This window comes from Scylla paramamosain, chromosome 22 (assembly GCF_035594125.1).
Source record: "Scylla paramamosain isolate STU-SP2022 chromosome 22, ASM3559412v1, whole genome shotgun sequence".
In the NCBI taxonomy this organism is placed as follows: Eukaryota; Metazoa; Arthropoda; class Malacostraca; order Decapoda; family Portunidae; genus Scylla; species Scylla paramamosain.
The window spans coordinates 8,986,703-9,012,000 of record NC_087172.1 but is presented as its reverse complement, the minus strand read 5'-3'; the positions used below and the strand labels follow the sequence as shown (position 1 = coordinate 9,012,000).

Sequence of the window (25,298 nt, the reverse complement as noted above, 5' to 3'; positions counted from 1 at the left end):
AGAAATTTGAAAATCACATTAATATAATTTGGCAGATTACAGGAAGTGAATTCTTTGTTTATTTTCTGGATGGGCTTTAAAGCTTATCAGTCACCCTTTGTATTATGTTAAGTGACTATGGAATTGTAATATTGTAATATCACCTGTGACATACTGAAATAATTCAAGTATACACAACTTATTAAAATTTATGCAGTGAAGAAGTAGTCATGGGGCAACTTCAGTGGACTGATGAAAGCACCAAGAATAAAATGATTCACAAGACCCTTGTCAGCCTCTCACACCCTCTTCTTGAGAAGGTGAGACAAAATGCATATTTTTCCTCATGCTGTGATATATATGAGAATAAAAGTGTGTGTGTATATATATATATATATATATATATATATATATATATATATATATATATATATATATATATATATATATATATATATATATATATATATATATATATATATATATATTTTTTTTTTTTATGTAGGAGGGGCATCTGCCAAGGGCAACAATTTGCAACAAAAAAAAAAAAAAAAACCCCACTGAGATGCCAGTCCCTGTACAGAGTCAAAAGCATTTGTCAAAAATTACTAGATAAATGTCTTGAAACCTCCTTCTTGAAAGAGTTCAAGCCATAGGAAAGTGGAAGTACAGAAGCAGGCTGGGAGTTCCAGAGTTTACCAGGGAAGGGGATGGATGATTGAGAATGCTGGTTAACTCTTGCATTAGAGGTGCACAGAATAGAGATGAGAGAAAGAAGAAAGTCTTGTACAGCAAGGCCGTGGGATGAGTTAGCAAGATCAGAAGAGCAGTTGGCATGAAAATAGTGGTTGAAGATAGCCAGGGGTGCAACAGTGCAGCAATGAGAAAGAGGCAGAAGACAGTCAGTTAAAGGAGAAGAATTGATAAGATGAAAAGCTTTTGATTCCACCCTTTCTAAAAGAGGGGTACAAGTGGAACCTCCCCCCCCTTACATGTGAAGTATGCTCTATACATGGATGGATAAGGCCCTTATACAGAGTTAGCAGGAGGGAGGACAGAAAAACTCTAGTATATATATATATATATATATATATATATATATATATATATATATATATATATATATATATATATATATATATATATATATATATATATATATATATATATATATATATATATATATATATATATATATATATATATATATATATATATATATATATATATATATATATATATATATATATTGTTATGACCACAAATCCTGCCCCTCTCATAGCAGCCTTTATCTCAGCTTGCTTCCCCAAGTCGCCACCTGTGTAACTTGGGGCAGGGCTCAGCTGCGGGTTACAGTGTCCTTCTGGAGTCTTGCACCCTGCACACAGATGGTAGCAACATCAGGTTCTACCCTTCTCACAGTTGCCTTTAACTCATCTAGCACCCCTGAGCTACCTCCTATGTAGCTCAGTGCAGGGGTTAAATAGACATTTATAGGGGCTTTCTTGCCTCCTGTAGTGAGTCACACAACTGAGGTTGCCGGCCTGTTTCATTTTATACAGTCAAGGATGCATCACAACTGCCAAATCACCCTAAAAGTTCTAGGAAGGGACAGTTATGACAAGGGATACACACTGAAGAAGTCAAGGTAATAATACCTCATTAGACAAACTGCCCTCAGTAATGGACTGCCCACTGCCCAACAAAATATTATATCCTCCTGCAGATTAGTGTTGTTTACAGCCTTCTGGATGGCAGACCTCGACATGGCCTAAGGAGGAAATAAGGTTTCTCTACACAGCAATATACCTATAATCCTCAGCATCCAGACCCCTTAAAAGAGTCTTGGATCACAGTAACATTTAATGGTACATCAAATACACAAATAACCTGCCCACACCAGCAGATGAGGGTCTACTGACCGCTCACAGACATGCCAAATACTCAACGGTACCATCAAGGAGTTGGGGTAAACTAGATATTAACTCACAAGGTACAACAAACACAGGCAGGCTCTCAGAGACACCTGGCTCTCACCTGTCATCAGGGCTCTCTGCTTCACTAGGCAGATAATAATATATGACTCTAATCGCCCTATAAGCTTATAACGCACAAATACTCCAAGCCTTGCCCTGCCTTGCAACACACATCTACTGCTCTGGTCAACTGGCCCACAACTGAGGGACGCCACTTTAGCTGTGCTTGTCTCACAGGGTTGGGGAAAAGTCACATGACAAAGGAGAGGGGGGCACAGGGGCAGAATGGGGCAAGTATCTAGCTGTACTGGCCCACCACACACCCACCACAAGCAGTGGGCCACAGAGATTGGTACTTTGCTAAAATCACTGTGAGTGTATTACAAGGCCTGAATGCACCCTGATCACTCCACAAGCAAGGGGAACCATTCAACTAAATATTGGGTGGGACTCAATATGAAAGGACAATGGAAAATAAGGAAAATTAATTGGGGAAGAAGAAAGACTATGCACAGGGAAAGTTACAGTAAACTCCTGGGGTGAGTGGCAGGCAACCATTGTACATTGTGCATTTCCATTCTGTACCCACTGAACTTTCTTCACTCTTTTTCTCTCCCTCCCATCTCTTTTCCTTTCTTCTCCTTTTTCTCTTCTTACTTCCCCACCTATGCCCCACATAACAATATATACACTCATGTAGGTATAGTAGGAGGAGGCAGTAGACACCTGCTGAAATGATAATTACTCCCAGTGAGGTCTAAAGCACTGTTCAGGGGGTGCTGTGAACTTATCATTAAACCCAGCTGTGACCTCTCTGAATGTTTCCTTTGTGTCTCACAACACAAGGGTGCAGTCACATCCTGCCCTCTAAAGACAACTCTCTTCCTCGACACAAAACTACAAGCACCTAATAACACACACACCCTTCACTCAAAATTTAAAAATTATCATGGCGACTCCTACACCAGCCTTGGAGTCCCCATCTGGGGAGGGGACCATAAATGTCCCCAGGTCGGACTGCCTTTCTGTCGATGACCCTAAGTGTCTTGACACCCCCCTCAACTTTTTCTTCATTAACTTTTGCAACATTTGCAGTCTAAGATCTAATTTTCAATCTGTAGAACACCACCTCTCCTCTTCTAAACCTCATCTTCTTTTCCTCATTGAAACTCATGTGTCTGAGGCAACTGACAGTAGCCCCTTTTCTGTTCCCTCCTACTTTCTCTATCCGATCCAAAGCTGGATGTTGCATTTATGTGCGCAATAACTGAACCTGCTCTTGTGCCCATGCTCTTGAATCTTCAGAGTTTTCCACCATCTGGCTATGACTACAGAGTCACTCTCAAACTAAATTTATCTGTGCTGTATACCTCTCACCTAACTCCTCTGACTATTAGAAATTCTTTGACTACTTAACTTCCAAAGTGGAGCACATTCTGACCCTCTTCCCTTTTGCAGAGATCTATATTCTTGGAGACTTCTATGTTCACCACCAGCTTTGGCTTTCCTCTCCCTTCACTGACCATCCTGGTGAACTAGCCTTCAACTTTGCTATCCTCCACGACCTAAAGTAATTGGTGCAACACCCTACTCGTATTCCTGACCATCTTGGAGATACGCCCAACATTCTTGACCTTTTCCTGACCTCTAATCCTTCTGCTTATGTTGTCACCCTTTCTTCTCTGTTTGGCTCCTCTGATCACAATCTCATATCTATCTTGTCCTATCGCTCCAATCCCTCCTCAGGATCTCCCTAAGCGAAGGTGCCTCTGGCGTTTTGCCTCTGCTAGTTGAGGGGACCTGAGGAGGTATTTTGCTGATTTTCCTTGGAATGACTACTGCTTCCATGTCAGAGACCCGTCTTTGTGTGTTGAGCGCATAACAGAGATGATAGTTTCTGGCATGGAGGCGTATATTCCTCACTCTTTTTCTCGACCTAAACCTTCCAAACCTTGGTTTAACACAGCTTGTTCTTGTGCTATACATGATAGAGAGGTGGCCCACAAAAGGTACTTAAGCCTTCCATCACCAGAATCTCATGCATTTTATATTTCTGCCTGGAACCATGCCAAGTCTGTTCTTCAAATAGCCAAAAACTCCTTCACTAACAGATAGTATCAAAACCTTTCAAGATGTAACTCCCCTCATGACTTCTGGCATCTAGTCAAAAATATCTCCAATACCTTTGCTTCTTCTTCCTTCCCTCCATTATTTCAACCAGATGGCACCACTGCTATCACATCTATTTCTAAAGCTGAACTCTTTGCTCAAACCTTTGCTAAAAACTCTACCTTGGACGATTCAGGGCTTGTTCCTCCCTCTCCTCCACCCTCTGACTACTTCATGCTACCTATTAAAATTCTTCGCAATGATGTTTTCCATGCCCTTGCTGCCCTAAACCCTCGGAAGGCTTATGGACCTGATGGGGTCCCTCCTATTGTTCTCCGAAACTTTGCCTCCGTGCTTGCACCTTGCCTAATCAAACTCTTTCAGCTCTGTCTGTCAACATCTACCTTTCCTTCTTGCTGGAAATTTGCCTACATTCAGCCTGTTCCTAAAAAAGGGTGACCGTTCTAATCCCTCAAACTACTGTCCTATTGCTTTAATTTCCTGCCTATCTAAATCTCTTGAATCTCTCCTCAGCAGGAAGATTCTTAAACATCTATCACTTCGCAACCTTCTATCTGATTGCCAGTATTGGTTCCGTCAAGGCTGCTCTACTGGTGATCTTCTGTCTTTCCTTACTGAGTCTTGGTCATCCTCTTTTAGAGATTTTGGTGAAACTTTTGCTGTTGCCTTGGACATATCAAAAGCTTTTTATAGAGTCTGGCATATAGCTTTGATTTCCAAACCACCCTCCTACGGCTTCTATCCTTCTCTCTGTAACTTCATATCAAGTTTCCTTTCTGACTGTTCTATTGCTGCTGTGGTAGACGGTCACTGTTCTTCTCCTAAATCTATTAACAGTGGTGTTCCTCAGGTTTCTGTCCTGTCACCCACTCTCTTCTTATTATTCATTAATGATCTTCTAAACCAAACTTCTTGTCCTATCCACTCCTATGCTGATGATACCACCCTGCACTTTTCCACGTCTTTTCATAGACATCCAACCCTTTCAGGAGGTAAACATTTCATGCAGGGAAGCCACAGAACGCTTGACTTCTGATCTTTCAAAAATTTCTGATTGGAGCAGAGCAAACTTGGTATTGTTCAATGCCTCAAGAACTCAATTCCTCCATCTATCAACTCGACACAACCTTCCATACAACTATCCTCTCTTCTTCAGTGACACTGAACTGTCCCCCTCTTGTACACTGAACATCCTCGGTCTTACCTTTATTTATAATCTGAACTGGAAACTTCACATCTCATCTCTAGCTAAAACAGTTTCTATGAAGTTAGGCGTTCTGAGACGTCTCCGCCAGTTTTACTCACCCCTCCAGCTGGTAACTCTGTACAAGGGCCTCATCCATCCATGTATGGAGTATGCTTCACATGTCTGGGGGGGGGTTCCAACGGGGGGGGGTTCCACTCATACTGCTCTTCTAGACAGGGTGGAATCAAAAGCTTTTCATCTCATCAACTCCTCTCCTCTAACTGACTGTCTTCAGCCTCTCTTTCACCGCCGCAATGTTGCATCTCTAGCTGTCTTCTTCTGCTATATTCATGCTAATTGCTCTTCTGATCTTGCTAACTGTGTGCCTCCCCTTCTTCCCACAGCCTCGCTGCACAAGACTTTCTTCTTTCTCTCAGCCCTATTCTGTCCACCTCTCTAATGCAAGAGTTAACCAGTATTCTTGATCATTCATCCCTTTCTCTGGTAAACTCTGGAACTCCCTGCCTGCTTCTGTATTTCCACCTTCCTATGACTTGAATTCCTTCAAGAGGGAGGTTTCAAGACACTTACCCATCAGTTTTTGACTACTGCTTTGACCCTTTTATGGGACTGGCATTTCAGTGGGTATTTTTTTTTTATTGGATTTTTGTTGCCCTTGGCCAGTGTCCCTCCTACATAAAAAAAAAAAAATGAAAATTTTCTTAATATGTCATTAAAGAAAGAATGTGTTGCAAATAACAGATTACAATTGTTTACTTATAAGTCATCTTATATTCCATTTAATTTTTTTTTATTTTCTCTCTTAGAATATAAAGGTATGGGGAGAACTGCAACAGGATGACCTGGAGGAACTAACTATTGAGGGGCAAATGGAGTATTCTTCAGATCCACTGAAGAACTTGAAGTTGGAGATGATCATGTTGAAGGATAAAACTCGTAATGATGCTGTGGTGATCAATGAAAGAGCAGTTCTCATGCATCCTGCAACTAAGTGAGTATCAATTACTATTTATGTGGTAGGGGGATGACTTTTTTTGTATACAGCAGCAGGGCTGAAGAAATTCTGTCTGTTCCTTGCATATTTTAAAGACTAATTAAAAGGAGCAAAGTTAGATGATGGGAAACCCTGTCCTCTATACTTTTGTTCCTGTTATGTGACCTATCTTGCCAACCATGTCATTAGGAGGGTCTCAGCCTGATATGTAGTGAAAGTATATGATAAGATTGGCAGGAAAGGACTATGGGGATATTCCAAAGAATATGGAATTGGAGGCAGGTTGTTGGAAGAAGTAGAGAGTTTTATGTAAATAACAGGATATGTGTGAGAGTTAGTAATGGTGTCAATGAATTCTTCCAAATCAGCATAGGTTTGTGTCGAAGTTCTATAAAGTCACTATGGTTGTTCAACTTATGTTGGATGATGTTTTAACACTATTGTCTGCACCTTTCCTGGATTTTCGCTCTTCCCGACAAGGGGATCATGTATTAAGCAAGAGTAAACATCACCAGACGAACGGTATTCTATGGGTCACCCTGCGGCAAAAGGCCCCAACACATCATACAGCACCATTCCATCCTATTACCTATAGTGTAGTACATGCTATTACATGCAGTGTTGGCCATGGTTTTTCATAACACCATTGCTCATTTTGGCTTTCCCCACATCACCTGGCATTTCACATCAGATGGATATATTCTGTACATACACACATGCACGGACATGCACACACAGCATACAACAACTGCGGCAGACACCCCCAAATGATGTTATGCAGAGGAAGAGAGGAAGTTGGACATCTCACAGTTATGTCTGGTTTCATCAAGCTACCAGATGATGATTAGGAAAAGTCAACCTACCATTGAGTTTAGAAAACATTGCTGCATCTCTTGAGTATAAATTGGTTACAGTAGACTATGCATAAAATATAAAAGATAAATAAATAAATAAAAGTGAATTAAACATTTTTTTTACATTTCTTTACCTCCCTATTGTTCCTGTAATGTTGCTGGCATTGAATTATCAGTTACTGTTTCAGATTCAACACATTTTTTTTATTTTATTGGTATGTGACACGTAACAATACAAAAATATGCAGATGCTGATAAGTGACAATAATGTAAAGCTTGCCCGTGAAACAAGGGAGTACAGGGAGACAAGGAGAGCATTGATTTCCTTTGAACTGGTAATTCAGTCATGTTCTTGATAAGTAGTAATGTCTTGTGAACACCATGGTAGGCTTAGTTTTCCTAAATATCATTATAGAAGTTTGATAATATCTATTGATGGGAGCAGTGGCTTCACCTTTCATCAAGGTGGAAGCTTGGAGTTGCACCCTGTATTTTTATAGTACAAGTATGTAACACACACACACACACACACACACACACACACACACACACACACACATGCATGTGCAGAATGAGTTTGTTAAGAAAGATAGAGGGTATGAAGGATATATATATATATAAGAAGAGAAATGAATGAAGAGGAAAGAAACAAGGTGAAAGAGTTAAAAGAGGAGGCCAAGACAAAAAACAAAGAGAGAACACAGGAACAGGCAGAAAGGTATATATGGAGAGTGATAGACATGAAAATGAGGAAATGGTGGTTAAAGAATGCAGGGCAAGAAGTAAGACAACAAAGAGAGAACACAAAAGAAATGGGTCCACAATAAATAAAATTAAAGTTATGTATACAAACATAGATGGATTAGTGTCCAGCCTAAGGGAACTAAGAGATTATTTACATGAAAAGAAACCAGAAGTGGCATGCATTACGGAAACAAAACTAACAAGGAAGATTAATGTTGAATTTGAAGAAGAAGGATATAACACATGGAGAAGAGATAGAAAGAATAAGGGAGGAGGAGGAGTGATGATTCTAGTAAGAAAAAACATCTTGATAGAAACAGTGGAATATGGTGAAGGGAGGTCAGAAACATTGAGTGTGGAGATCAAGATCCAAGGACAAGAAAGCAGAAAAATTATTGTTGCGTACATGCCTCCAAAGACTAACACTTGGGGGACTGATGATTATAAGCACATGCAAAGCGAGTTCATAAAAAGTATAGATGACATGCTAAAGATAAGAAACAAGGTTTTACTAGTAGGAGATTTTAATAGCAAAGAGATAAACTGGGGGGAGATGGAGGTGACAGGGATTGCCAGTACATGGAGTGAAGAATTTTTACAGACTATGATGGTAAACACGATGGATCAATGGGCAAAAGAAAATACTAGGTACAGAGGGGAAGATGAACCATCACTACTAGACTTGGTTTTTACAAAAAAGCCAAAAAATGAACCAAGTATAGAATATTTGTGTCCAGTGGGAAAAAGTGATCATGTGAAGATGGAGATAGAGATCAAAGAAGAAGTGCCAAAATTCAATGAGGAATATAAAAATGAGAGAAAAAATTATGCTAAGGCAGACTTTACAGGGTTAAAGAAATTCTACGGAGAGCTTGATTGGAATAATTTATTAAGAGGTATGGAGGTGCAGAAAAAATATGAAGTGTTTTTAGCCCTTTCCTTCTGGCGCTTAAATTATTTTCCCGTTTTGTATGACGGCTAAAAATGGTAAACCTAGAAATTGTCAGAAAATTGTTTGAATTGTTATTCTGAATACAATGATATACTTTGTAGATCGATGTGACCTCTCAAAGTTGAGTTTATGCCTTATAAAGGATTCCTCCTCCTCCCGCTGTGTGATCCGTCATCCAGAAACAGCCTGGAGAGCGATGACGCCGTGCGCGCACACACACACACACTCTCTCTCTCTCTCTTTCTCTCTCTCTCTCTCTCTCTCTCTCTCTCTCTCTCTCTCTCTCTCTCTCTCTCTCTCTCTCTCTCTCTCTCTCTCTCTCTCTCTCTCTCTCTCTCTCTCTCTCTCTCTCTCATCTTGGAGGGGAAATTGTACACTTCCAATGAGAGAGAGAGAGAGAGAGAGAGAGAGAGAGAGAGAGAGAGAGAGAGATTTCATCCCTTTTCATATCAAGTTTCAGGCAAATAACATTATCTCTCTCTCTCTCTCTCTCTCTCTCTCTCTCTCTCTCTCTCTCTCTCTCTCTCTCTCTCTCTCTCTCTCTCTCTCTCTCTCTCTCTCTCTCTCTCTCTCTGATGAGTTACCTTCTACCATTTTATTATAAAATCGAAGATAATGAAAAAATTAACATGAAAGAATGATAGGTATCATCTCTCTGTTCTGATAAAACAGGTGGATCCTGTAAATCATTTTCCGAGTCCTCACTAATGTCTTCGCTTTCTTCAGCTTCCTCTTCTAAATATTCACTGTCACTGTCTTCAAACTCAGAAGCACTGCTAAATACATATGTCGTGTCCTGCTCCATGGTGAGTTATGATCTGAGATCCTTGGCTCTTATCAGGATGTCTCTTCACACTTATCATGGTGCTTTCCATCCGGCGAGTGCTTTCCACCCGGCGGGTCGCTAGGGTTGCCAAGTGTTGCCCGGAGAAAGGGAAAATAGCTTAGTTACCGCTAAATTTCCAGAGCTAGTGACAACACTACATGTGGAAACATGCCAGACACTTCCACTCACACCATCTGACTCGAGAAACCGCGCTTGGACCTCAAAATTGAGGCGCGAAAATTCTTGATTACCGGTATGATCGCCGTCGCTACGGATGCATTTTTGCAACTGTATTTATACGATTGCCGGAAGGAAAGGGTTAAGCAAGTTTAGAGAAGGTGTTGAAAGATATGTGCCAAGATATAAGGTAAAAGATAATAAGAAAGTGTGGTTTAATGCAAAGTGTGCAGAGGCAAAAAAGAAGGAGAGGGCATGGAAAAAAATGAGGAAACAATGGAATGAGATAAATAGAGAAGAATACAGGACAGCTAGAAATGATTATGTTAAAATAAGAAGAGAAGAAGAAGGAAATTTTGAAAGAGATGTAGTTGGAAAGTGTAAAGAAGAACCCAAACTTTTCTATAGATATGTAAATGGAAAAATAAAGCATAGAGATACCATTACAAAGCTGAAGAAAAATGGAGAAATTTATGAAACCACACGAGATGGCTGAGATACTGAATAAAAGCTTTAAGTCTGTATTTACAAGAGAAACTGTCTTTGCATCACTGGGAGATGAGGAACAACAGAAAGGAATAGAAAACATACAAGTGGAAAGAAAAGAAATTAAAAGACTACTGGAAGAGCTAGATACTAGGAAGGCGATGGGACCAGACGAAGTAAATGGATGGATATTGAAAGAATGTAGAGAGGAATTGGAAGAACCAATATGGGAGATAATTAACAGTTCTTTGAAGGAGGGAAAAGTACCAAAGGAATGGAAGAGAGCAAATGTAGTACCATTATACAAAAGGAGGTAATAAAATGGAACCACTGAATTACAGACCAGTCTCACTCACGAGTATTGTAAGTAAACTCTGTGAAATAGTCATTAAAAACAGATGGGTGCAATATCTTGAACAAGAAAATATAATGACAGAAAAACAATTCGGTTTCAGGAAAGAGAGATCTTTTGTAACAAACTTACTGAGCTTTTATACAAGAGTAATAGATAAACTACAAGAGAGAGAGATGGTTGGATTGATGCAGTCTATTTAGATCTGAAAAAAGCTTTTGATACAGTTCCACATAAAAGTCTCATATGGAAACTGGAACATCGAGGAGGGCTAAAAGGAAAAATACTTAAGTGGATGAAGGATTATCTCCAAGGTAGGGAAATGAGTACAGTAATCAGAGATAATAAATCAAGTTGGTGCGAAGTAACAAGCGGAGTACCACAAGGGTCTGTGTTGGCACCTATAATGTTTCAGGTCTATATAAATGATATGACGGTCGGTTTAAATAGCTACATTAACATGTTTGCAGATGATGCAAAATTGATGAAAGTAATAAAGAACCAAGAGGATTGTGAGGAACTACAGAGGGATATTGATAGAATTTATGAATGGAGTAAACGATGGAAATTAGAATTCAATATAAAGAAGTGCCATGTAATGGAGATGGGAAGAAGTAAAAGGAGACCTTCATGGGAGGAATCACAATACCAAAGAGCAAAGAAGAAAAAGACTTGGGAGTAATAATTCAAGACACGCTATCACCAGAAAAACACATCAATGGAATATTTGGCTTTACATATAATTTGCTAGCAAATATCAGGGTGGCATTTAATTACCTAGACAAAGAAATGATGAAGAAAATCATAACACACATGATACGCCCCAAACTGGAATACGCAGCAGTGGTATGGTCTCCACACAAGAAGAAAGATATAAGGAAATTGGAAAGAATGCAAAGAACAGCTACAAAAATGATACCTGAATTGGAAGACCTAAGTTACGAAGAAAGACTGGAAGAAATTGGATTACCAACACTGCAAGAAAGAAGGGAAAGAGGAGACCTGATAACAATGTTCAAATTAGTAAATGGCATGGAGAAGATAGACAGAGATGACCTAGTTGTAAAAGTGGAGGAAGGAGATAGACGTACAAGGGGACATATGAAGAAATTAAAGAAGAGTCATTGTTTGGGAGATATTAAGAAATACAGCTTTCCGCATCGAATGGTTGAAATATGGAATAACTTAAAAGAAGAGGTGGTTGCGGCAAAGAGTGTGCACATGTTTAAAGAGAGATTGGACAAATTCGGGTATGGAGACAGGACTAATTGAGCTTTGGCTCGGACCCTGTACTATACAACTAGGTAAATACATGCATGCGCACATGCACTGGCCAGCTGTTTGGATATGGGTGCTAGAGTTCTGGAAGACACACGCTACTGGCTCTGGACAAATCAATGAGGCCTAGTAATGTACAGTAAAATTACAGAAGTACATGAGACTTACCGTAGGTTAGTTGAAATGTGCTTCGGATTTTGCGAGGCACATCACGTCTGCTAGATGGTAGAGTTCACATGAGATACACTACACTTCGCCACACAGTCAGTCTTTAAAGATACAACTACCTACATGAAATATTATCTCCCAACCCTTCCAGTCAGTGAATTTTTGTTGTGTAAACCAAGAATCATCAATTAACAGAGGGAGGGAGTGGAGGGCATGTGAACTCTACCATCTAGCAGACGTGATGTGCCTCGCAAAATCTGAAGCCCATTTCAACTAACCTACGGTAAGTCTCATGTACTTCTGTAATTTTACTTCGGCAAATCACTTGTCTGCTAGATGGTGCCGTTCACATGAGATTTTAAAGTCATGTGGGTGTTGTATGTAAAGGGTTCTGTCAAAATTTACATTTTGTAAATAGGTGTAAACAAAAGTTCCTATTACAAAAACCCCATTGTCATTTATGAAAATAGAACATGATTTTTACTGCTGATAACATTTCTAACCTTACATTATACTGAGCCTAGCACTGCTTCTTGAAAAGGATCTATTTCCCCTTGTATATCCTTATTATAATATTTAGCAAATGTGGCTTCCTGCGTCCAACCAGCTTTTGCCATGATGGTGGCAATAGGCACATCCAGTGCCTTGGCCTTAGACACTGACACAGGTCTAATACTACCTGCTGTGTACCTCTTGGTATCAATCCCACACTCACATAACATGGTCTTAAGCCACCTTGCCACCATGTCCTTAGAAACACTCCTATGAGGTTTTATATAACTTATGAGTAGTCTCCCATCTGCATTTCCAGATTCTGTCCTTAGCCTCTCAGTTCTTTCTATATATTCTTTCATAGCCTTAACTACACACAATCTGTAATCCTGAGGATAAGCTTTAAATACAATAGTACGAACATTAAATTTTGGCCTGCATTGCTTGATGTTACCTCCTAACAAAACTGAAACAGATTCTTCTCCAAATGCCATATTCACCAACAATAAGTGCAAAGTTTGGATCCTGGCTGCTTGTGTCATTGCCATCAGCATCACCATTTTTAGCGATAAGTCTTTCAGTGTTAGGCTGTGTAGTGGTTCCACGAGTCTTATCTTTTGTAATACAAGTTTCACATCCCAGGTCGTCGCATACCTGGGTGTAGAAGGACGTAAGTTGAAGACTCCCTGCAGAAATCTGTTGACAAGTGGGTGATTGCCCGCTCTGCAGCCTTCCACCATAATTCCTATTGCAGATAGAGTCCTTCTCACCGTGTTAATGCTTTCATAACCCACATTCCTTTGAAAGTTATGAGACAAAGTTTAATATATCTGCTATAGATGGTGCAATGGGATTAATGTTCCCTCTACTACAAAAGAGTGTCCACCTCTTGATGTGAGTGTTGTATTGTCTACCTGTTGCTGGTTTCCAAGAGGCCATAATGATTTCCGTACCTTCTTTAGATATGCCACGTTCTCCAAGTTGTTTCCGGACAACTGACAAGCCATCAAATTTGTGTGTTTCATTATTGGGTGTTCCTTAGCAGTTGATGGATGCATTAGCACATTTTTCCTTCTCTGTATGACCCGAGGGTCGTCTACTAGCATCCGAAGGAGCACCCCCATCCACGGTTGTGATGGCCAAAGTGGCACTATGATCCATCCTCTGGTCCTTTCCTCCCTTAACTTCTGCAGACATCTAGAGATCAGAGAGAAGGGAGGATAGAGGTAAACCAATTTAAATTTAACCCACGGAATTGTAACTGCATCAATATATGCAGCCTCTGGATCTGGTGTCCATGCACAGAATGGAGTCATTTGTTTGTTCAAACGTGAAGCGAATAGGTCTATACAAGGATTCCCAAATATAGAACACAATTCCTTAAATATCATCTCATTCAGCTGCCACTCATGTCCGTCATTAAAGGAACGTGATGCCTCTTCAGCCATGACGTTACATTTGCCTGGTATGTGGGAAGCTGTCAGCCATACCCCATTACTAAGACACCATTCCCAGATGTTCCTACTAATGTCATCACAAACTATTGACTTAACACCTCCCATCTCATTCACGTAATTAATCACTGTGGTGTTATCACATAACACCCTGACGTGTAAACCTCTAAGTAGATGTGTAAAAGATCTCAATGAGAATAACATAGCCAATAATTCACGCATTAATGTGTGAACGCACCTCTTCAGGGGACCATCTGCCATTGGTAGTGATGCTATTTTGGCAACCTGCCCATCCTAGATTTTAAGCATCTGTGAACAACTCAGTATCTGGTGCATTTCTGAATATTTTCCTGTTTTGATTCTCCAGTTCCTTAATCCACCAGTTTAAATCTGTTCTAATCTCCTCTGTAATGTTCATCCATCTATTAAAGTCTCCACATGCCTCTTCCAAAGCCTTGATCTTTGCTCTTTCCATCCTCCTACAGTGCATCTTCCCTATCTCTACAGCTGGGATTGCTGCCACCAGCAGGCCAATCACTCTTGCCACAATTCTAATTTTTTCTTTCTGTCTATTGACTAAAAGAGAGCAATGCTGTATAATCTCATCCCTCCTACGCGCCGGCAAGGTAACTGTCATGGCCACCAAATCTATCATGTTACCTAAATACTCAATACGCGTAGTGGGACTTAAAACAGATTTCTCCACATTTACGAGTATGCAGAAACCTACACTCTGCAACAATTGAATGTTATCATTCATGCAATCAAAACATCTCGGCAAAGAGCTACTACACAGAAGCGTATTATCAATATAACTAGTGATGTTGTGGCTTTTATGCCTAAGTGTAGAGAAAACTGGCTTCAGAAGTTTTGTAAATAGACGAGGACCATCCGAAAACCTGTTAGGTAGACATGTGAACTGGTAAATCTTATCCAACCATCTAAAACACAGATATTTTTGTTGTTCCTCTGCAATTTTTACTGAATAATAGGCTTTCTTAAGGTCTATAGAAGCCATATAATCTCCTTGACTAAGCAACTGTAATACTTGTTCAAAATTTTCCATTTTAAAATGAGTATATTCTACATGCCTGTTCAGTTTTTCAAGATTTAACACCATCCTATAATCCCCCGTCTTATTCTTCCTCAGAAAAACTGGTGAAAGTATTTGTTGATCCTGTCCATGTGTCTCTATGATGGCCTTTATCTCTAACAATTTTTTTAACCTCCTAATGCATAATCAGTTTATCTTCCTCACTAAAGACATACTGTATATCCTCTCTAAATAAATATCCGATATTAGCTTCATCTATATTCAGATGACAATGTTCCACCATATCCAAAATGAACAGACCACTTGTAATCACACACCATTTATTGATAAACTTGTGAAGTTGCCCAGCCTCAAATTGTTCTTTCACCTGGGTTAACGCCGGGGGTTATGTTGACCCCGGCCTCTCACGTTTTTTGTTGTCCAAGCTTGAGCAGGGTAGGACCGCCTGTGTTCACCACTGGAGGGCATCCTGTGAAAACCATACGGCTGATATCTGGATGGGAATCCACAGGAGGAGGCCTTGGCAAAAAAGTTACATTGTTTACCTCCACCAAATCTGCCACTGCTTGCAGTCCAAGATGTAGGCTTCTTAAAAGTGAATTTGGTTTTCAGCCTTTCTGCCTCCTCAATATTTCTGTTGGCTTGTGACAGGTCATCCCCAAACAATAGACCCGTCACGGGAGCCTTGTCAGCACACAAATGAGAATATTTGGGATTAATGTCCCTCTTTATGATATGTCGCCTGTTCAAGTTATTTCTGTAGTGCGCATTACCCAATAATGCCAATGCACCATTGAGCATGGCCACCTCATTTGCAATAATTTGGTGCTCTTCATCACATGCCACCTTGTCTAGCACAGTAAGCGATTTTACAACAATAGTAGCTGCCTTGGTAATATTTTTTTCCCACTTCCCTTAACCCTTTCCTTCCGGCGCTTAAATTATTTTCTCGTTTTGTATGACGGCTAAAAATGGTAAACCTAGAAATTGTCAGAAAATTGTTTGAATACTAATAATTATTTTCTCTTTGCTATTCTGAATACAATGATATACTTTGTAGCTCGATGTGACCTCTGAAAGTTGAGTTTATGCCTTATAAAGGATTCCTCCTCCTCCTGCTGTGTGATCCGTCATCCAGAAACAGCCCGGAGAGCGATGACGCCGCGCGCAAACACACACACACACACACTCTCTCTCTCTCTCTCTCTCTCTCTCTCTCTCTCTCTCTCTCTCTCTCTCTCTCTCTCTCTCTCTCTCTCTCTCTCTCTCTCTCTCTCTCTCATCTTGGAGGGGAAATTGTACACTTCCAATGAGAGAGAGAGAGAGAGAGAGAGAGAGAGAGAGAGAGAGAGAGAGAGAGAGAGAGAGAGAGAGAGAGAGAGATTTCATCCCTTTTCACATCAAGTTTCAGGCAAATAACATTCTCTCTCTTTCTCCCTCTCTCTCTCTGACAAGTTACCTTCTACCATTTTATTATAAAATCGAAGATAATGAAAAAATTAACATGAAAGAATGATAGGTATCATCTCTCTGTTCTGATAAAACAGGTGGATCCTGTAAATCATTTTCCGAGTCCTCACCAATGTCTTTGCTTTCTTCAGCTTCTTCTAAATATTCACTGTCATTGTCTTCAAACTCAGAAGCACTGCTAAATACATATGTTGTGTCCTGCTCCATGGTGAGTTATGATCTGAGATCCTTGGCTCTTATCAGGATGTCTCTTCACACTTATCATGGTGCTTTCCACCCGGCGAGTGCTTTCCACCCGGCGGGTCGCTGGGGTTGCCAAGTGTCGCCCGGAGAAAGGGAAAATAGCTTAGTTACCGCTAAATTTCCATAGCTAGTGACAACATTACATGTGGAAACATGCCAGACACTTCCACTCACACCATCTGACTCGAGAAACCGCGCTTGGACCTCAAAATTGAGGCGCGAAAATTCTTGATTGCCGGTATGTTCGCCGTCGCTACGGACGCATTTTTGCAATCGTATATATACGATTGCCGGAAGGAAAGAGTTAAGTGGAAGTCTGCCTTCTTTGCCTCTGCAGGCAGCGCGTCCAGGACCTGTGGGTTGCAATCCACTTGAGTTAATGCATGGCAGTTATTTGGTCTAAATGTCACCTCATCCTCTACAATGGCTTTGTAATCTTCCTGCCTCATGCCATTAATAAACAGGTGGTTCACCATTGCAGCAATTTCCTTGTCAAGTTCTTTTGAGACAGTTTCCATGGGTCCATAATTCTTAGCACCTTGTAACAATATACTATCATGAGGAATATCCCTCTGGATTTCCTCTTCCTCATCACTGTCCTCCCTCAGTGGAGTTCTAAATCCAGAAAATCCTGCCTGTGATTCCTGAGAATCAGGCATCAAAGTATTATTTGACACCTACAGGGGAGCATTGTTATGAACTGCTTTTGACTTCACAGCCCTATTTTCCTTCTTAAGCTTGTCCATGTCTTTCCTCAACTCAGTCAAAGCATCCATAATCATGCCCAAAGAAGGTGCAGTGCTGTCTTCACCAGCGTATTTTGGAGAAGGGGAAGGTGACTGAGAGTAACTTAACCTCTCATGACGAGTAGAACGGCTCTTAGATCTGGATCTTTCTTCATGTTTACTCCCCTTATGTAGTTCCTTTACCTTAGCTGAGGTGCGTGGCATGCTGGTAGTTCTGAATCTCTCAGGACTGGGGCAAGCATCAGAAGGCGTCCTAGACATGGCGGCTAATGTTAACAAGATGCCACCCTTTTTAACAGCAGTTCCTTTTATAATCCCACGGGTGCCTTAACCTCACACACAGGGTAACTTTAAATCAAAAACTCCTTCCTTATAGTAATCTGGGAAGTCAAATGCCCCCAGGCTTGTAAATAAGGCAATATTCCTCTTGCCCCAATAATGGGTAACAAGATGGAACCATCTCGCACCTATGTCGGCTCACGAGAGTGCCCAAATATTGTTATATATATATATATAGCATAAAATATTTGCCAATAATCCGCCTTATACCAAGTAACGGATATCATATAACCAATAATCCGCCCTTATACAAGGTAACGGATATTTATAGTCCATAATCCGCCCTTAAATCAGGTAACGGATTCAAATAGGCAACAGTCCGCCCTTATCAGGTAACGGATATCCATAGACAATACTCCGCCCTATAATCAGGTAACGGATAACTAAAGACAATATTCCACCCTTATAACAGGTAATGGAAATCGTAATACACAATCCAAACAAGAAAACTGTAATATTCTCTTCACTCCTCGATAACAGAAGTTGTAACAACAGAACAGGAGGCGGGACCGACGTCCGACTTGTGTGGTGTCTGCGTAGTAACTGACTGTGTGGCGAAGTGTAGTGTATCTTATGTGAACGGCACTATCTAGCAGACAAGTGATTTGCCGAAGTAAAATCCCTCTTATCCGGCATCAACGGGACCGCCGACATGTCGGATACTTGAATATTGCTGGATACTTGAATAGAAGTGAAATTATGTCCACAAATACCACCCTACACTCACGCATCTTACCATAACAAAGATCAGCTGATCTGATCAGCTGCTTAAGTGTAAGCACAACACGCTTCCTCTTTTCTACAACTTTAGGCATGATGAAGGCATCAGGCGATAAACAGTGCACACGCGGGACTGAGTCACTGAGTAAACACAGTGCAGTGGGCTGTGGGTGGCGCGAAGCAGTGCGCTCTGGTGGTGAGGGGACAAAGTATGCCTCGCACGGCAATTTTAATCAACTCTATGAGTACACATTGATTTTTTATTGATTTTAAGGCTCGGGGAAAAATGTACCGGATACTTGAAACTGCCGGATACTCGAATGCCGGATGAGAGGGATTTTACTGTATATGCAATGTATAATACTTAAAGGAGTATTTTGAGGTTAAAAGAAATGGAAGGAAAGGAAGATCTAGCTGGTGTCACCAGTCATGATGTGTTTGTAAACAAACTGAGTGAGGAGGTGAGACAGAAGGTGCATTTTATTGAAACCCCTGTGGGGTTGAGACAATTGGTGGAGGTAAGTGGAGAAAGGGATTTTTCAGGATTCAGAGAAGAGAAAGGAAATATGAGGAGGATAATCAGTGTAGAGAAAGAAATAAGGTGCATGAGGGAACTGATCTCTGGCATTCTGGAAAAGCAGGACAAACTTATTATGGAAAACAAAAAATTGAAAAAAGAAGTATAGTGAATGTGAGAGTGCTCTAAAGATAAACAATGAGATGAAAGAGGCAATGGAAGAGCTAAAGAAAGAAAATGAGATACTCAAGACTAAGTGTAATGAATGTGAAGTAACTCTGCAAGGGCTGCAACAAAAGGTGAAGGATAGTGCAGGAAAAGTGGAAGGGGCAGTATGTGAAACCAAACTGGAGGAACTGAGAAATGCCTGGAAGAAAGAAAATGAGGATGAAAGAGTTAGTTTCACAGAGGTGGTTAAAAAACAAATACAGGAAAAGACCAAGGACACAGTAATTCAGGTAATTAAAGAAAAGGAGGTTTAGATGAGAGACACAGTAGATAAGAAGAAATGCATGGCCTTTTTTCGACTGCAAGATAAGAAAAACCCAGTTAAGACTGTGAGAGAGAGAGGGAAGAGATGGAGTTGGTAAGGGAAATTATTACAGTGGTCCAAGATGAGGAACAGGGACTGGAATGAGAAGTGAAAGAAGCATATAGAATTGGAAAATATAGTGAAGGAGGTAAAAGATCGTTGAAAGTGAGAATGAGATCCCAAGTTGCAGTAGAGGAGATCCTAGCAAGGACTGGGAAGCTGGCTGAAAGTTCAGAATACAAGAATATTTGGGTAAAAAAGAGATTAGAACTTGGAAGAAAGGGAAAAAGAGAGGGATCTGAGATATGAAGCTAAGGAAAAAAAAATGAGAGGACAGAGACTGAGAAGGGGAAATTTTACTGGAGGGTACAAGATATGAGACTAAGGAAATGGTATATTTGAGAAATGGAACAAGAAATAAAAGAACCACAGCAGCAGACAGAGAAATTAAAAGTGGTGGGAGAAGTAGTAATGTATACTAACATAGATGGGTTACTTTCAGATGTACTGGAAGTGAGAGATTACCTAAAGGAAAATAGACCAGATGTGTTGTGCCTAACTGAGACAAAGTTAAAAGAGCTTAAGCTTTAAGGAAGAGGGATATAATTATTGGAGGAGAGATAGAAAAGGAAAAGGAGGAGGAATACTGATAATGGTTCAAGATGATATATGTGTGGAAGAAGTGCAATATGGAGATAGCATGGTGGAGGTCATAGGTCATAGGTCAGGACCAGTGGGAGAGAAAGGAGTCATATTAACTTTTGTACCACCGAAGACTAATACATGGAGGCTGGAAGGTCACAAGGAAATGCAAAAGGAACTGTTGAAGTGCCTAGACAACATGATAAGGAAGGACAATAAAATACTAATAGTGGGAGACTTTAACTGCAAAAAATATAAGCTGGGAGGAGATGGAAGTTAATGGAAATGCTGGACTGTAGAGTGAAGAAATTCTACAATTAGCTATGGTGAATACAATGGACCAATGGATGAAGGAATTTACAAGATACAGAGGGGAGGAGGAACCATCTATGCTAGACCTGGTATTAAAAAAAAAAAAAAATGTAGCCCCATCCAACTATCAAATACTTAAGCCCAATAGGAAAAAGAGACCATATGGTGTTAAAAGTTGTACTGCAAGATTGGGAGGTTATAGCATGTAAGGAGGATTATAAAAATGGGAGACTAAATCATGCAAAGACAAATCTTACAGAGTTAAGAAAATTCTGTGGAAGTATTGATTGGAAGAGACTTATGGAAGGCAAGACACTGCAAGAGAAATATGAAACATTCCTGAAGAAGTACAATGAGGGTGTGCAGGAGTATGTACCTGCATGTAAAGTAAGGAGGAACAAACATATTTGGTATAATGACAGATGTGCAGAAGCTAAGAAGAGAAAGGATATAGCTTGGAAGAAACTGAAGAAACAAAGAAATGAAAATAATAGAGCAGTATAAGGAGGCAAGAAATGATAGTGTTAGAATAAGAAGAGAGGAGCAGAAACAATTTGAAAAGGATGTGGTAAAGAAATGTGAAGAGCCCAAGCTTTTTTACAGGTATATCAATGGAAAGATGACAAGCAGAGAGACCATTGACAAGTTTGTAAAAGGAGAAAGGATATATCAAACAGTGGAAGAGATGAGTGAAATTATGAATGAGAGTTTCAGATCTGTGTTCAATGTGGAAGCAGATTTTACAGAACCAAATGAGGAAATGTGGCAGGGGGAGTTATAGAAAGTCTTTGTGCAAAAACATGAAATTGGCAAATTGTTAGAGATGTTGGATGTCAGGAAAGCATTGGGGTCTGATGGAGAGTCAGGTTGGACACTAAAAGAATGTAGAGAATAAGAGGTGGAGCCAATTTAGGATGTGATTAACAGCTTATTGATAGAGGGAAGAGTACCAAGGGAGTGGAAGAGAGCAAATATAGTGCCAATATACACAGAAGGAAGGAGGACTGAGCCACTAAATTATAGACTGGTGTCGTGAGCTAGTGCTGCGGTCAAGATCTGTGAAATAGCAATCAAGCAAAAGTGGGTGAAATATTTGGAAGAGAATGAAGTTATAACAAATAGCCAATATGGTTTCAGAAAAGGAATGTCATGTGTGACAAATTTACTAAGTTTCTATACAAGAGTAATAGATGAAATCAAAACAGAAATCACAGAATAGATGCAGTGTACTTGGACATCAAAAAAAGCTTTTGATAAAGTTCTGCATAAAAGACTATTGTGGAAGATGGAACATATAGGTGGACTGAGAGGGACAATGCTAAAATGGATGAGAGATAGAGAAATGAGAACTGATCAGGGACACCTGTTGAAGTTGGAGTAATGTAACAAGTGGAGTATCACAGGAATCAGTGTTAGCACCCATTATGTTCCAAATATACATCAATGATATGCAAGAGGGTTTGACCAGTTATATTAATCTGTTTGCTGATGAAGCAAAATTGTTAAGAGTAATAAAGAGCCACGTTGATTGTATGGAGTTGCAAAGAGATATTGATAAAATTTATGGGTGGAGCAAGAAGTGGAAATTGGAATCCAATGCAAAGAAATTCCATGTGATGGATTTAGGAAAGAGTAAAAGAAGACCTGCATGGGACTATAAAAAGGGGGAGGAAGTAATAATGAGGAGCAAGGAGGAGAAAGACCTAGGAGTGGTTTTTCAAGATACCCTGATCCCAGAACGGCATATAAGTGAGGTATTTGGGTTGACGTACAGGATGTTAACAAATATTATGGTGGCATTTCATTACATAGATAAGACTATGATGAAAAAAATTATAACCACTATGCTACGCCTCAGATTGGAATATGTGGCAGTGGTCTCCAAATATGAAGAAAGATATAAAGAAGCTGGAAAGAATTCAGAGGGCAGCTATAAGGATGGTACTGGAGCTGAAAGACCAAACATATGAAGAGAAGTTGAAGGAAATGGGACTGCCAGATTTGCAAGTTAGAAGAGAAAGAGGAGATCTAATAATGATGTATGAAATACCTAGTTAACTGCATTGAGAAAATAGACAAGCAAGCCCAGGTGTTTTTGGAAGAAGATGAAGCTGGATGGATGAGAGGACAATCAAAGAAGATCAGGAAGAGTCAGAGTTTGAGGAACATCAAAAAGTACAGTTTTCCACATAGAACTGTGGATATCTGGAATGGTCAGCAGCAAATTTGCATAAATTTAAGGAAATGCTGGATAATTATAGATATAGAGACGGGACACTATGAGCTCTGCTTGACCCCTGTACTATACAACTAGGTAAATACACACACACACATACACACATTATTACTATTATTGCTGTTATTATTATTATTATTATTATTATTATTATTATTATTATTATTATTATTATTATTATTATTATTTTTGTTATTGTTATTATTATTATTATTCAATAATAATGGGTTTGCAATGGATGAATACCTGCTTATTTAGCAAGTGAGTTTTAGCCACACAGAAAAAGTGTTACCGGGATCTGTGCCAGGGATCCAACTCACTTGTATCCCACCAAACACTTTTCCCAAACTCCCCCTTTTAAAAGTAGTTTCATTTAGTAGTTGAATTTTAATGCAAAACAGGCAACAGGAAAATTATAGTTCAAAAGTAATTATTCATGATTGTAAGGAAAACAATTGAAATTCATATGAGATTATTAAGCCAATGATTGCTTCTACAACTTTACAGAATCTGTTGTGATTTGAAATATCAAAATAAATTTTGAAATAGATGTTTATTGTAAGTCAAATGTTCTCTCTCTCTCTCTCTCTCTCTCTCTCTCTCTCTCTCTCTCTCTCTCTCTCTCTCTCTCTGCATAATGTGTGTGTGTGTGTATATATATATATATATATATATATATATATATATATATATATATATATATATATATATATATATATATATATATATATATATATATATATATATATATATATATATATATATATATATATATATATATATATATATATATATATATATATTACTGTCAGACTTTATACCTCTACTTATAACTTTATCAAGAAAGCAAACCTTAGTTTTACAGAAATTAATTATCATAGTTCCTGGCTGTAATAAGCTGGACAACATTTCTGAGCTGCTATAGCTCAAGCTGCTATGATTACAATGAGGGGAATGGCAACTGTTTGTAGATAGACATAGGGATGGGAGGTTCAATTCCTCATCTATAGTAGAATCCAATGATCTCATGAGCTTCCCAAGGTGTAATCCTGCACACTGTAGTTTTGTCAGTCATTGTTAGTGAGGGCATGAACATTAGTTCTGCATACAAACATATGGGTAACAAACACACTTACAGTATTTTTCTAACTAAGAATCCCATCCCCTGATTAGTAAAGAGCACAGAGGACAGACTATTGTAAGAGGAAAGCTCAGTGAATAACACTTGTTTCACCATTTACTCAAAGTCAGGTAACTGTGGATACATCACAGAATTTCCCTATTTGAGAATCCTTCTCAGTGGTGGACAGAATAGGGGTGAGAGAAAGAAGAAAGTCTTGTGTGGCGAGGCCGCGGGAGGAGGGGAGGCATGCAGTTAGCAAGGTCAGAAGAGCAGTTAGCATGAAAATAGCAGTAGAAGACATCTAGAGATGCAATATTGTGGTGTTGAGAGAGAGGCTGAAGACAGTCAGTTAGAGGAGAGGAGTTGATGAGATGAAAAGCTTTTGATTTCACCCTGTCTAGAAGAGCAGTATGACCCCTCAGACATGTGAAGCATACTCCATACATGGATGGATAAGGCCCTTGTCCAGAGTTAGCATCTTGGGGGGGTGAGAAAAACTGGTGGAGACGTCTCAGAACGCCTAACTTCATAGAAGCTGTTTTAGCTAGAGATGAGATGTAAAGTTTCCAGTTCAGATTATAAGTAAAGGACAGACCAAGGATGTTCATTGTAGAAGAGGGGGACAATTGAGTGTCATTGAAGAAGAGGGGATAGTTGTCTGGAAGGATGTGTCAAGTTGATAGATGGAGGAATTGAGTTTTTGAGGCATTGAACAATACCAAGTTTGCTCTGCCCCAATCAGAAATTTTAGAAATATCAGAAGTCAAGCTTTCTGTGGCTTCCTTGCGTGAAATGTTTACCTCTTGAAGGGTCTATGAAAAGACGTGGAAAAGAAAAAAAAAGGAGAAGAATGTTGAGCGTATCTCCAAGACGGTCGAGAATATGAGTAGGGTGTTGCACCAATTGCTCTAGATCGTGGAAGATAGCAAAGTTTTAGGCTAGTTCACCAGGATGGTCAGTGAAGGGAGAGGAAAGCCAAAGCTGGTGGTGAACATTGAAGTCTCCAAGAATGGAGATCTCTGCAAAAGGGAAGAGGGTCAGAATGTGCTCCACTTTGAAAGTTAAGTAGTCAAAGAATTTTTTATAGTCAAGAGAAGTTAGGTGAGAGGTATACAGCACAGATAAATTTAGTTTGAGAGTGACTCTGTAGTCGTAGCCAGATGGTGGAAAACTCAGAAGATTCAAGAGCATGGGCACAAGAGCAGGTTAAGTCATTGCACACATAAACTCAGCATCCAGCTTTGGATCGAAAATGAGGATAGAGAAAGTAGGAGGGAACAGAAAAGGGACTACTG

General features: G+C 39.7%; 1 protein-coding gene across 2 annotated transcripts in view; it reads left to right on the top strand.

Moving 5' to 3' along the window:
• Positions 1-25,298, top strand: part of LOC135111515 (uncharacterized) — a 716,663-nt gene that overhangs the window by 406,244 nt on the left and 285,121 nt on the right. For both annotated transcript variants that reach the window (XM_064024883.1, XM_064024882.1), the window contains exons 56-57: positions 197-299; positions 6,099-6,283. In XM_064024883.1, coding sequence (XP_063880953.1) covers positions 197-299; positions 6,099-6,283 — 288 coding nt within the window. The remainder of the gene's footprint in view (positions 1-196; positions 300-6,098; positions 6,284-25,298) is intronic.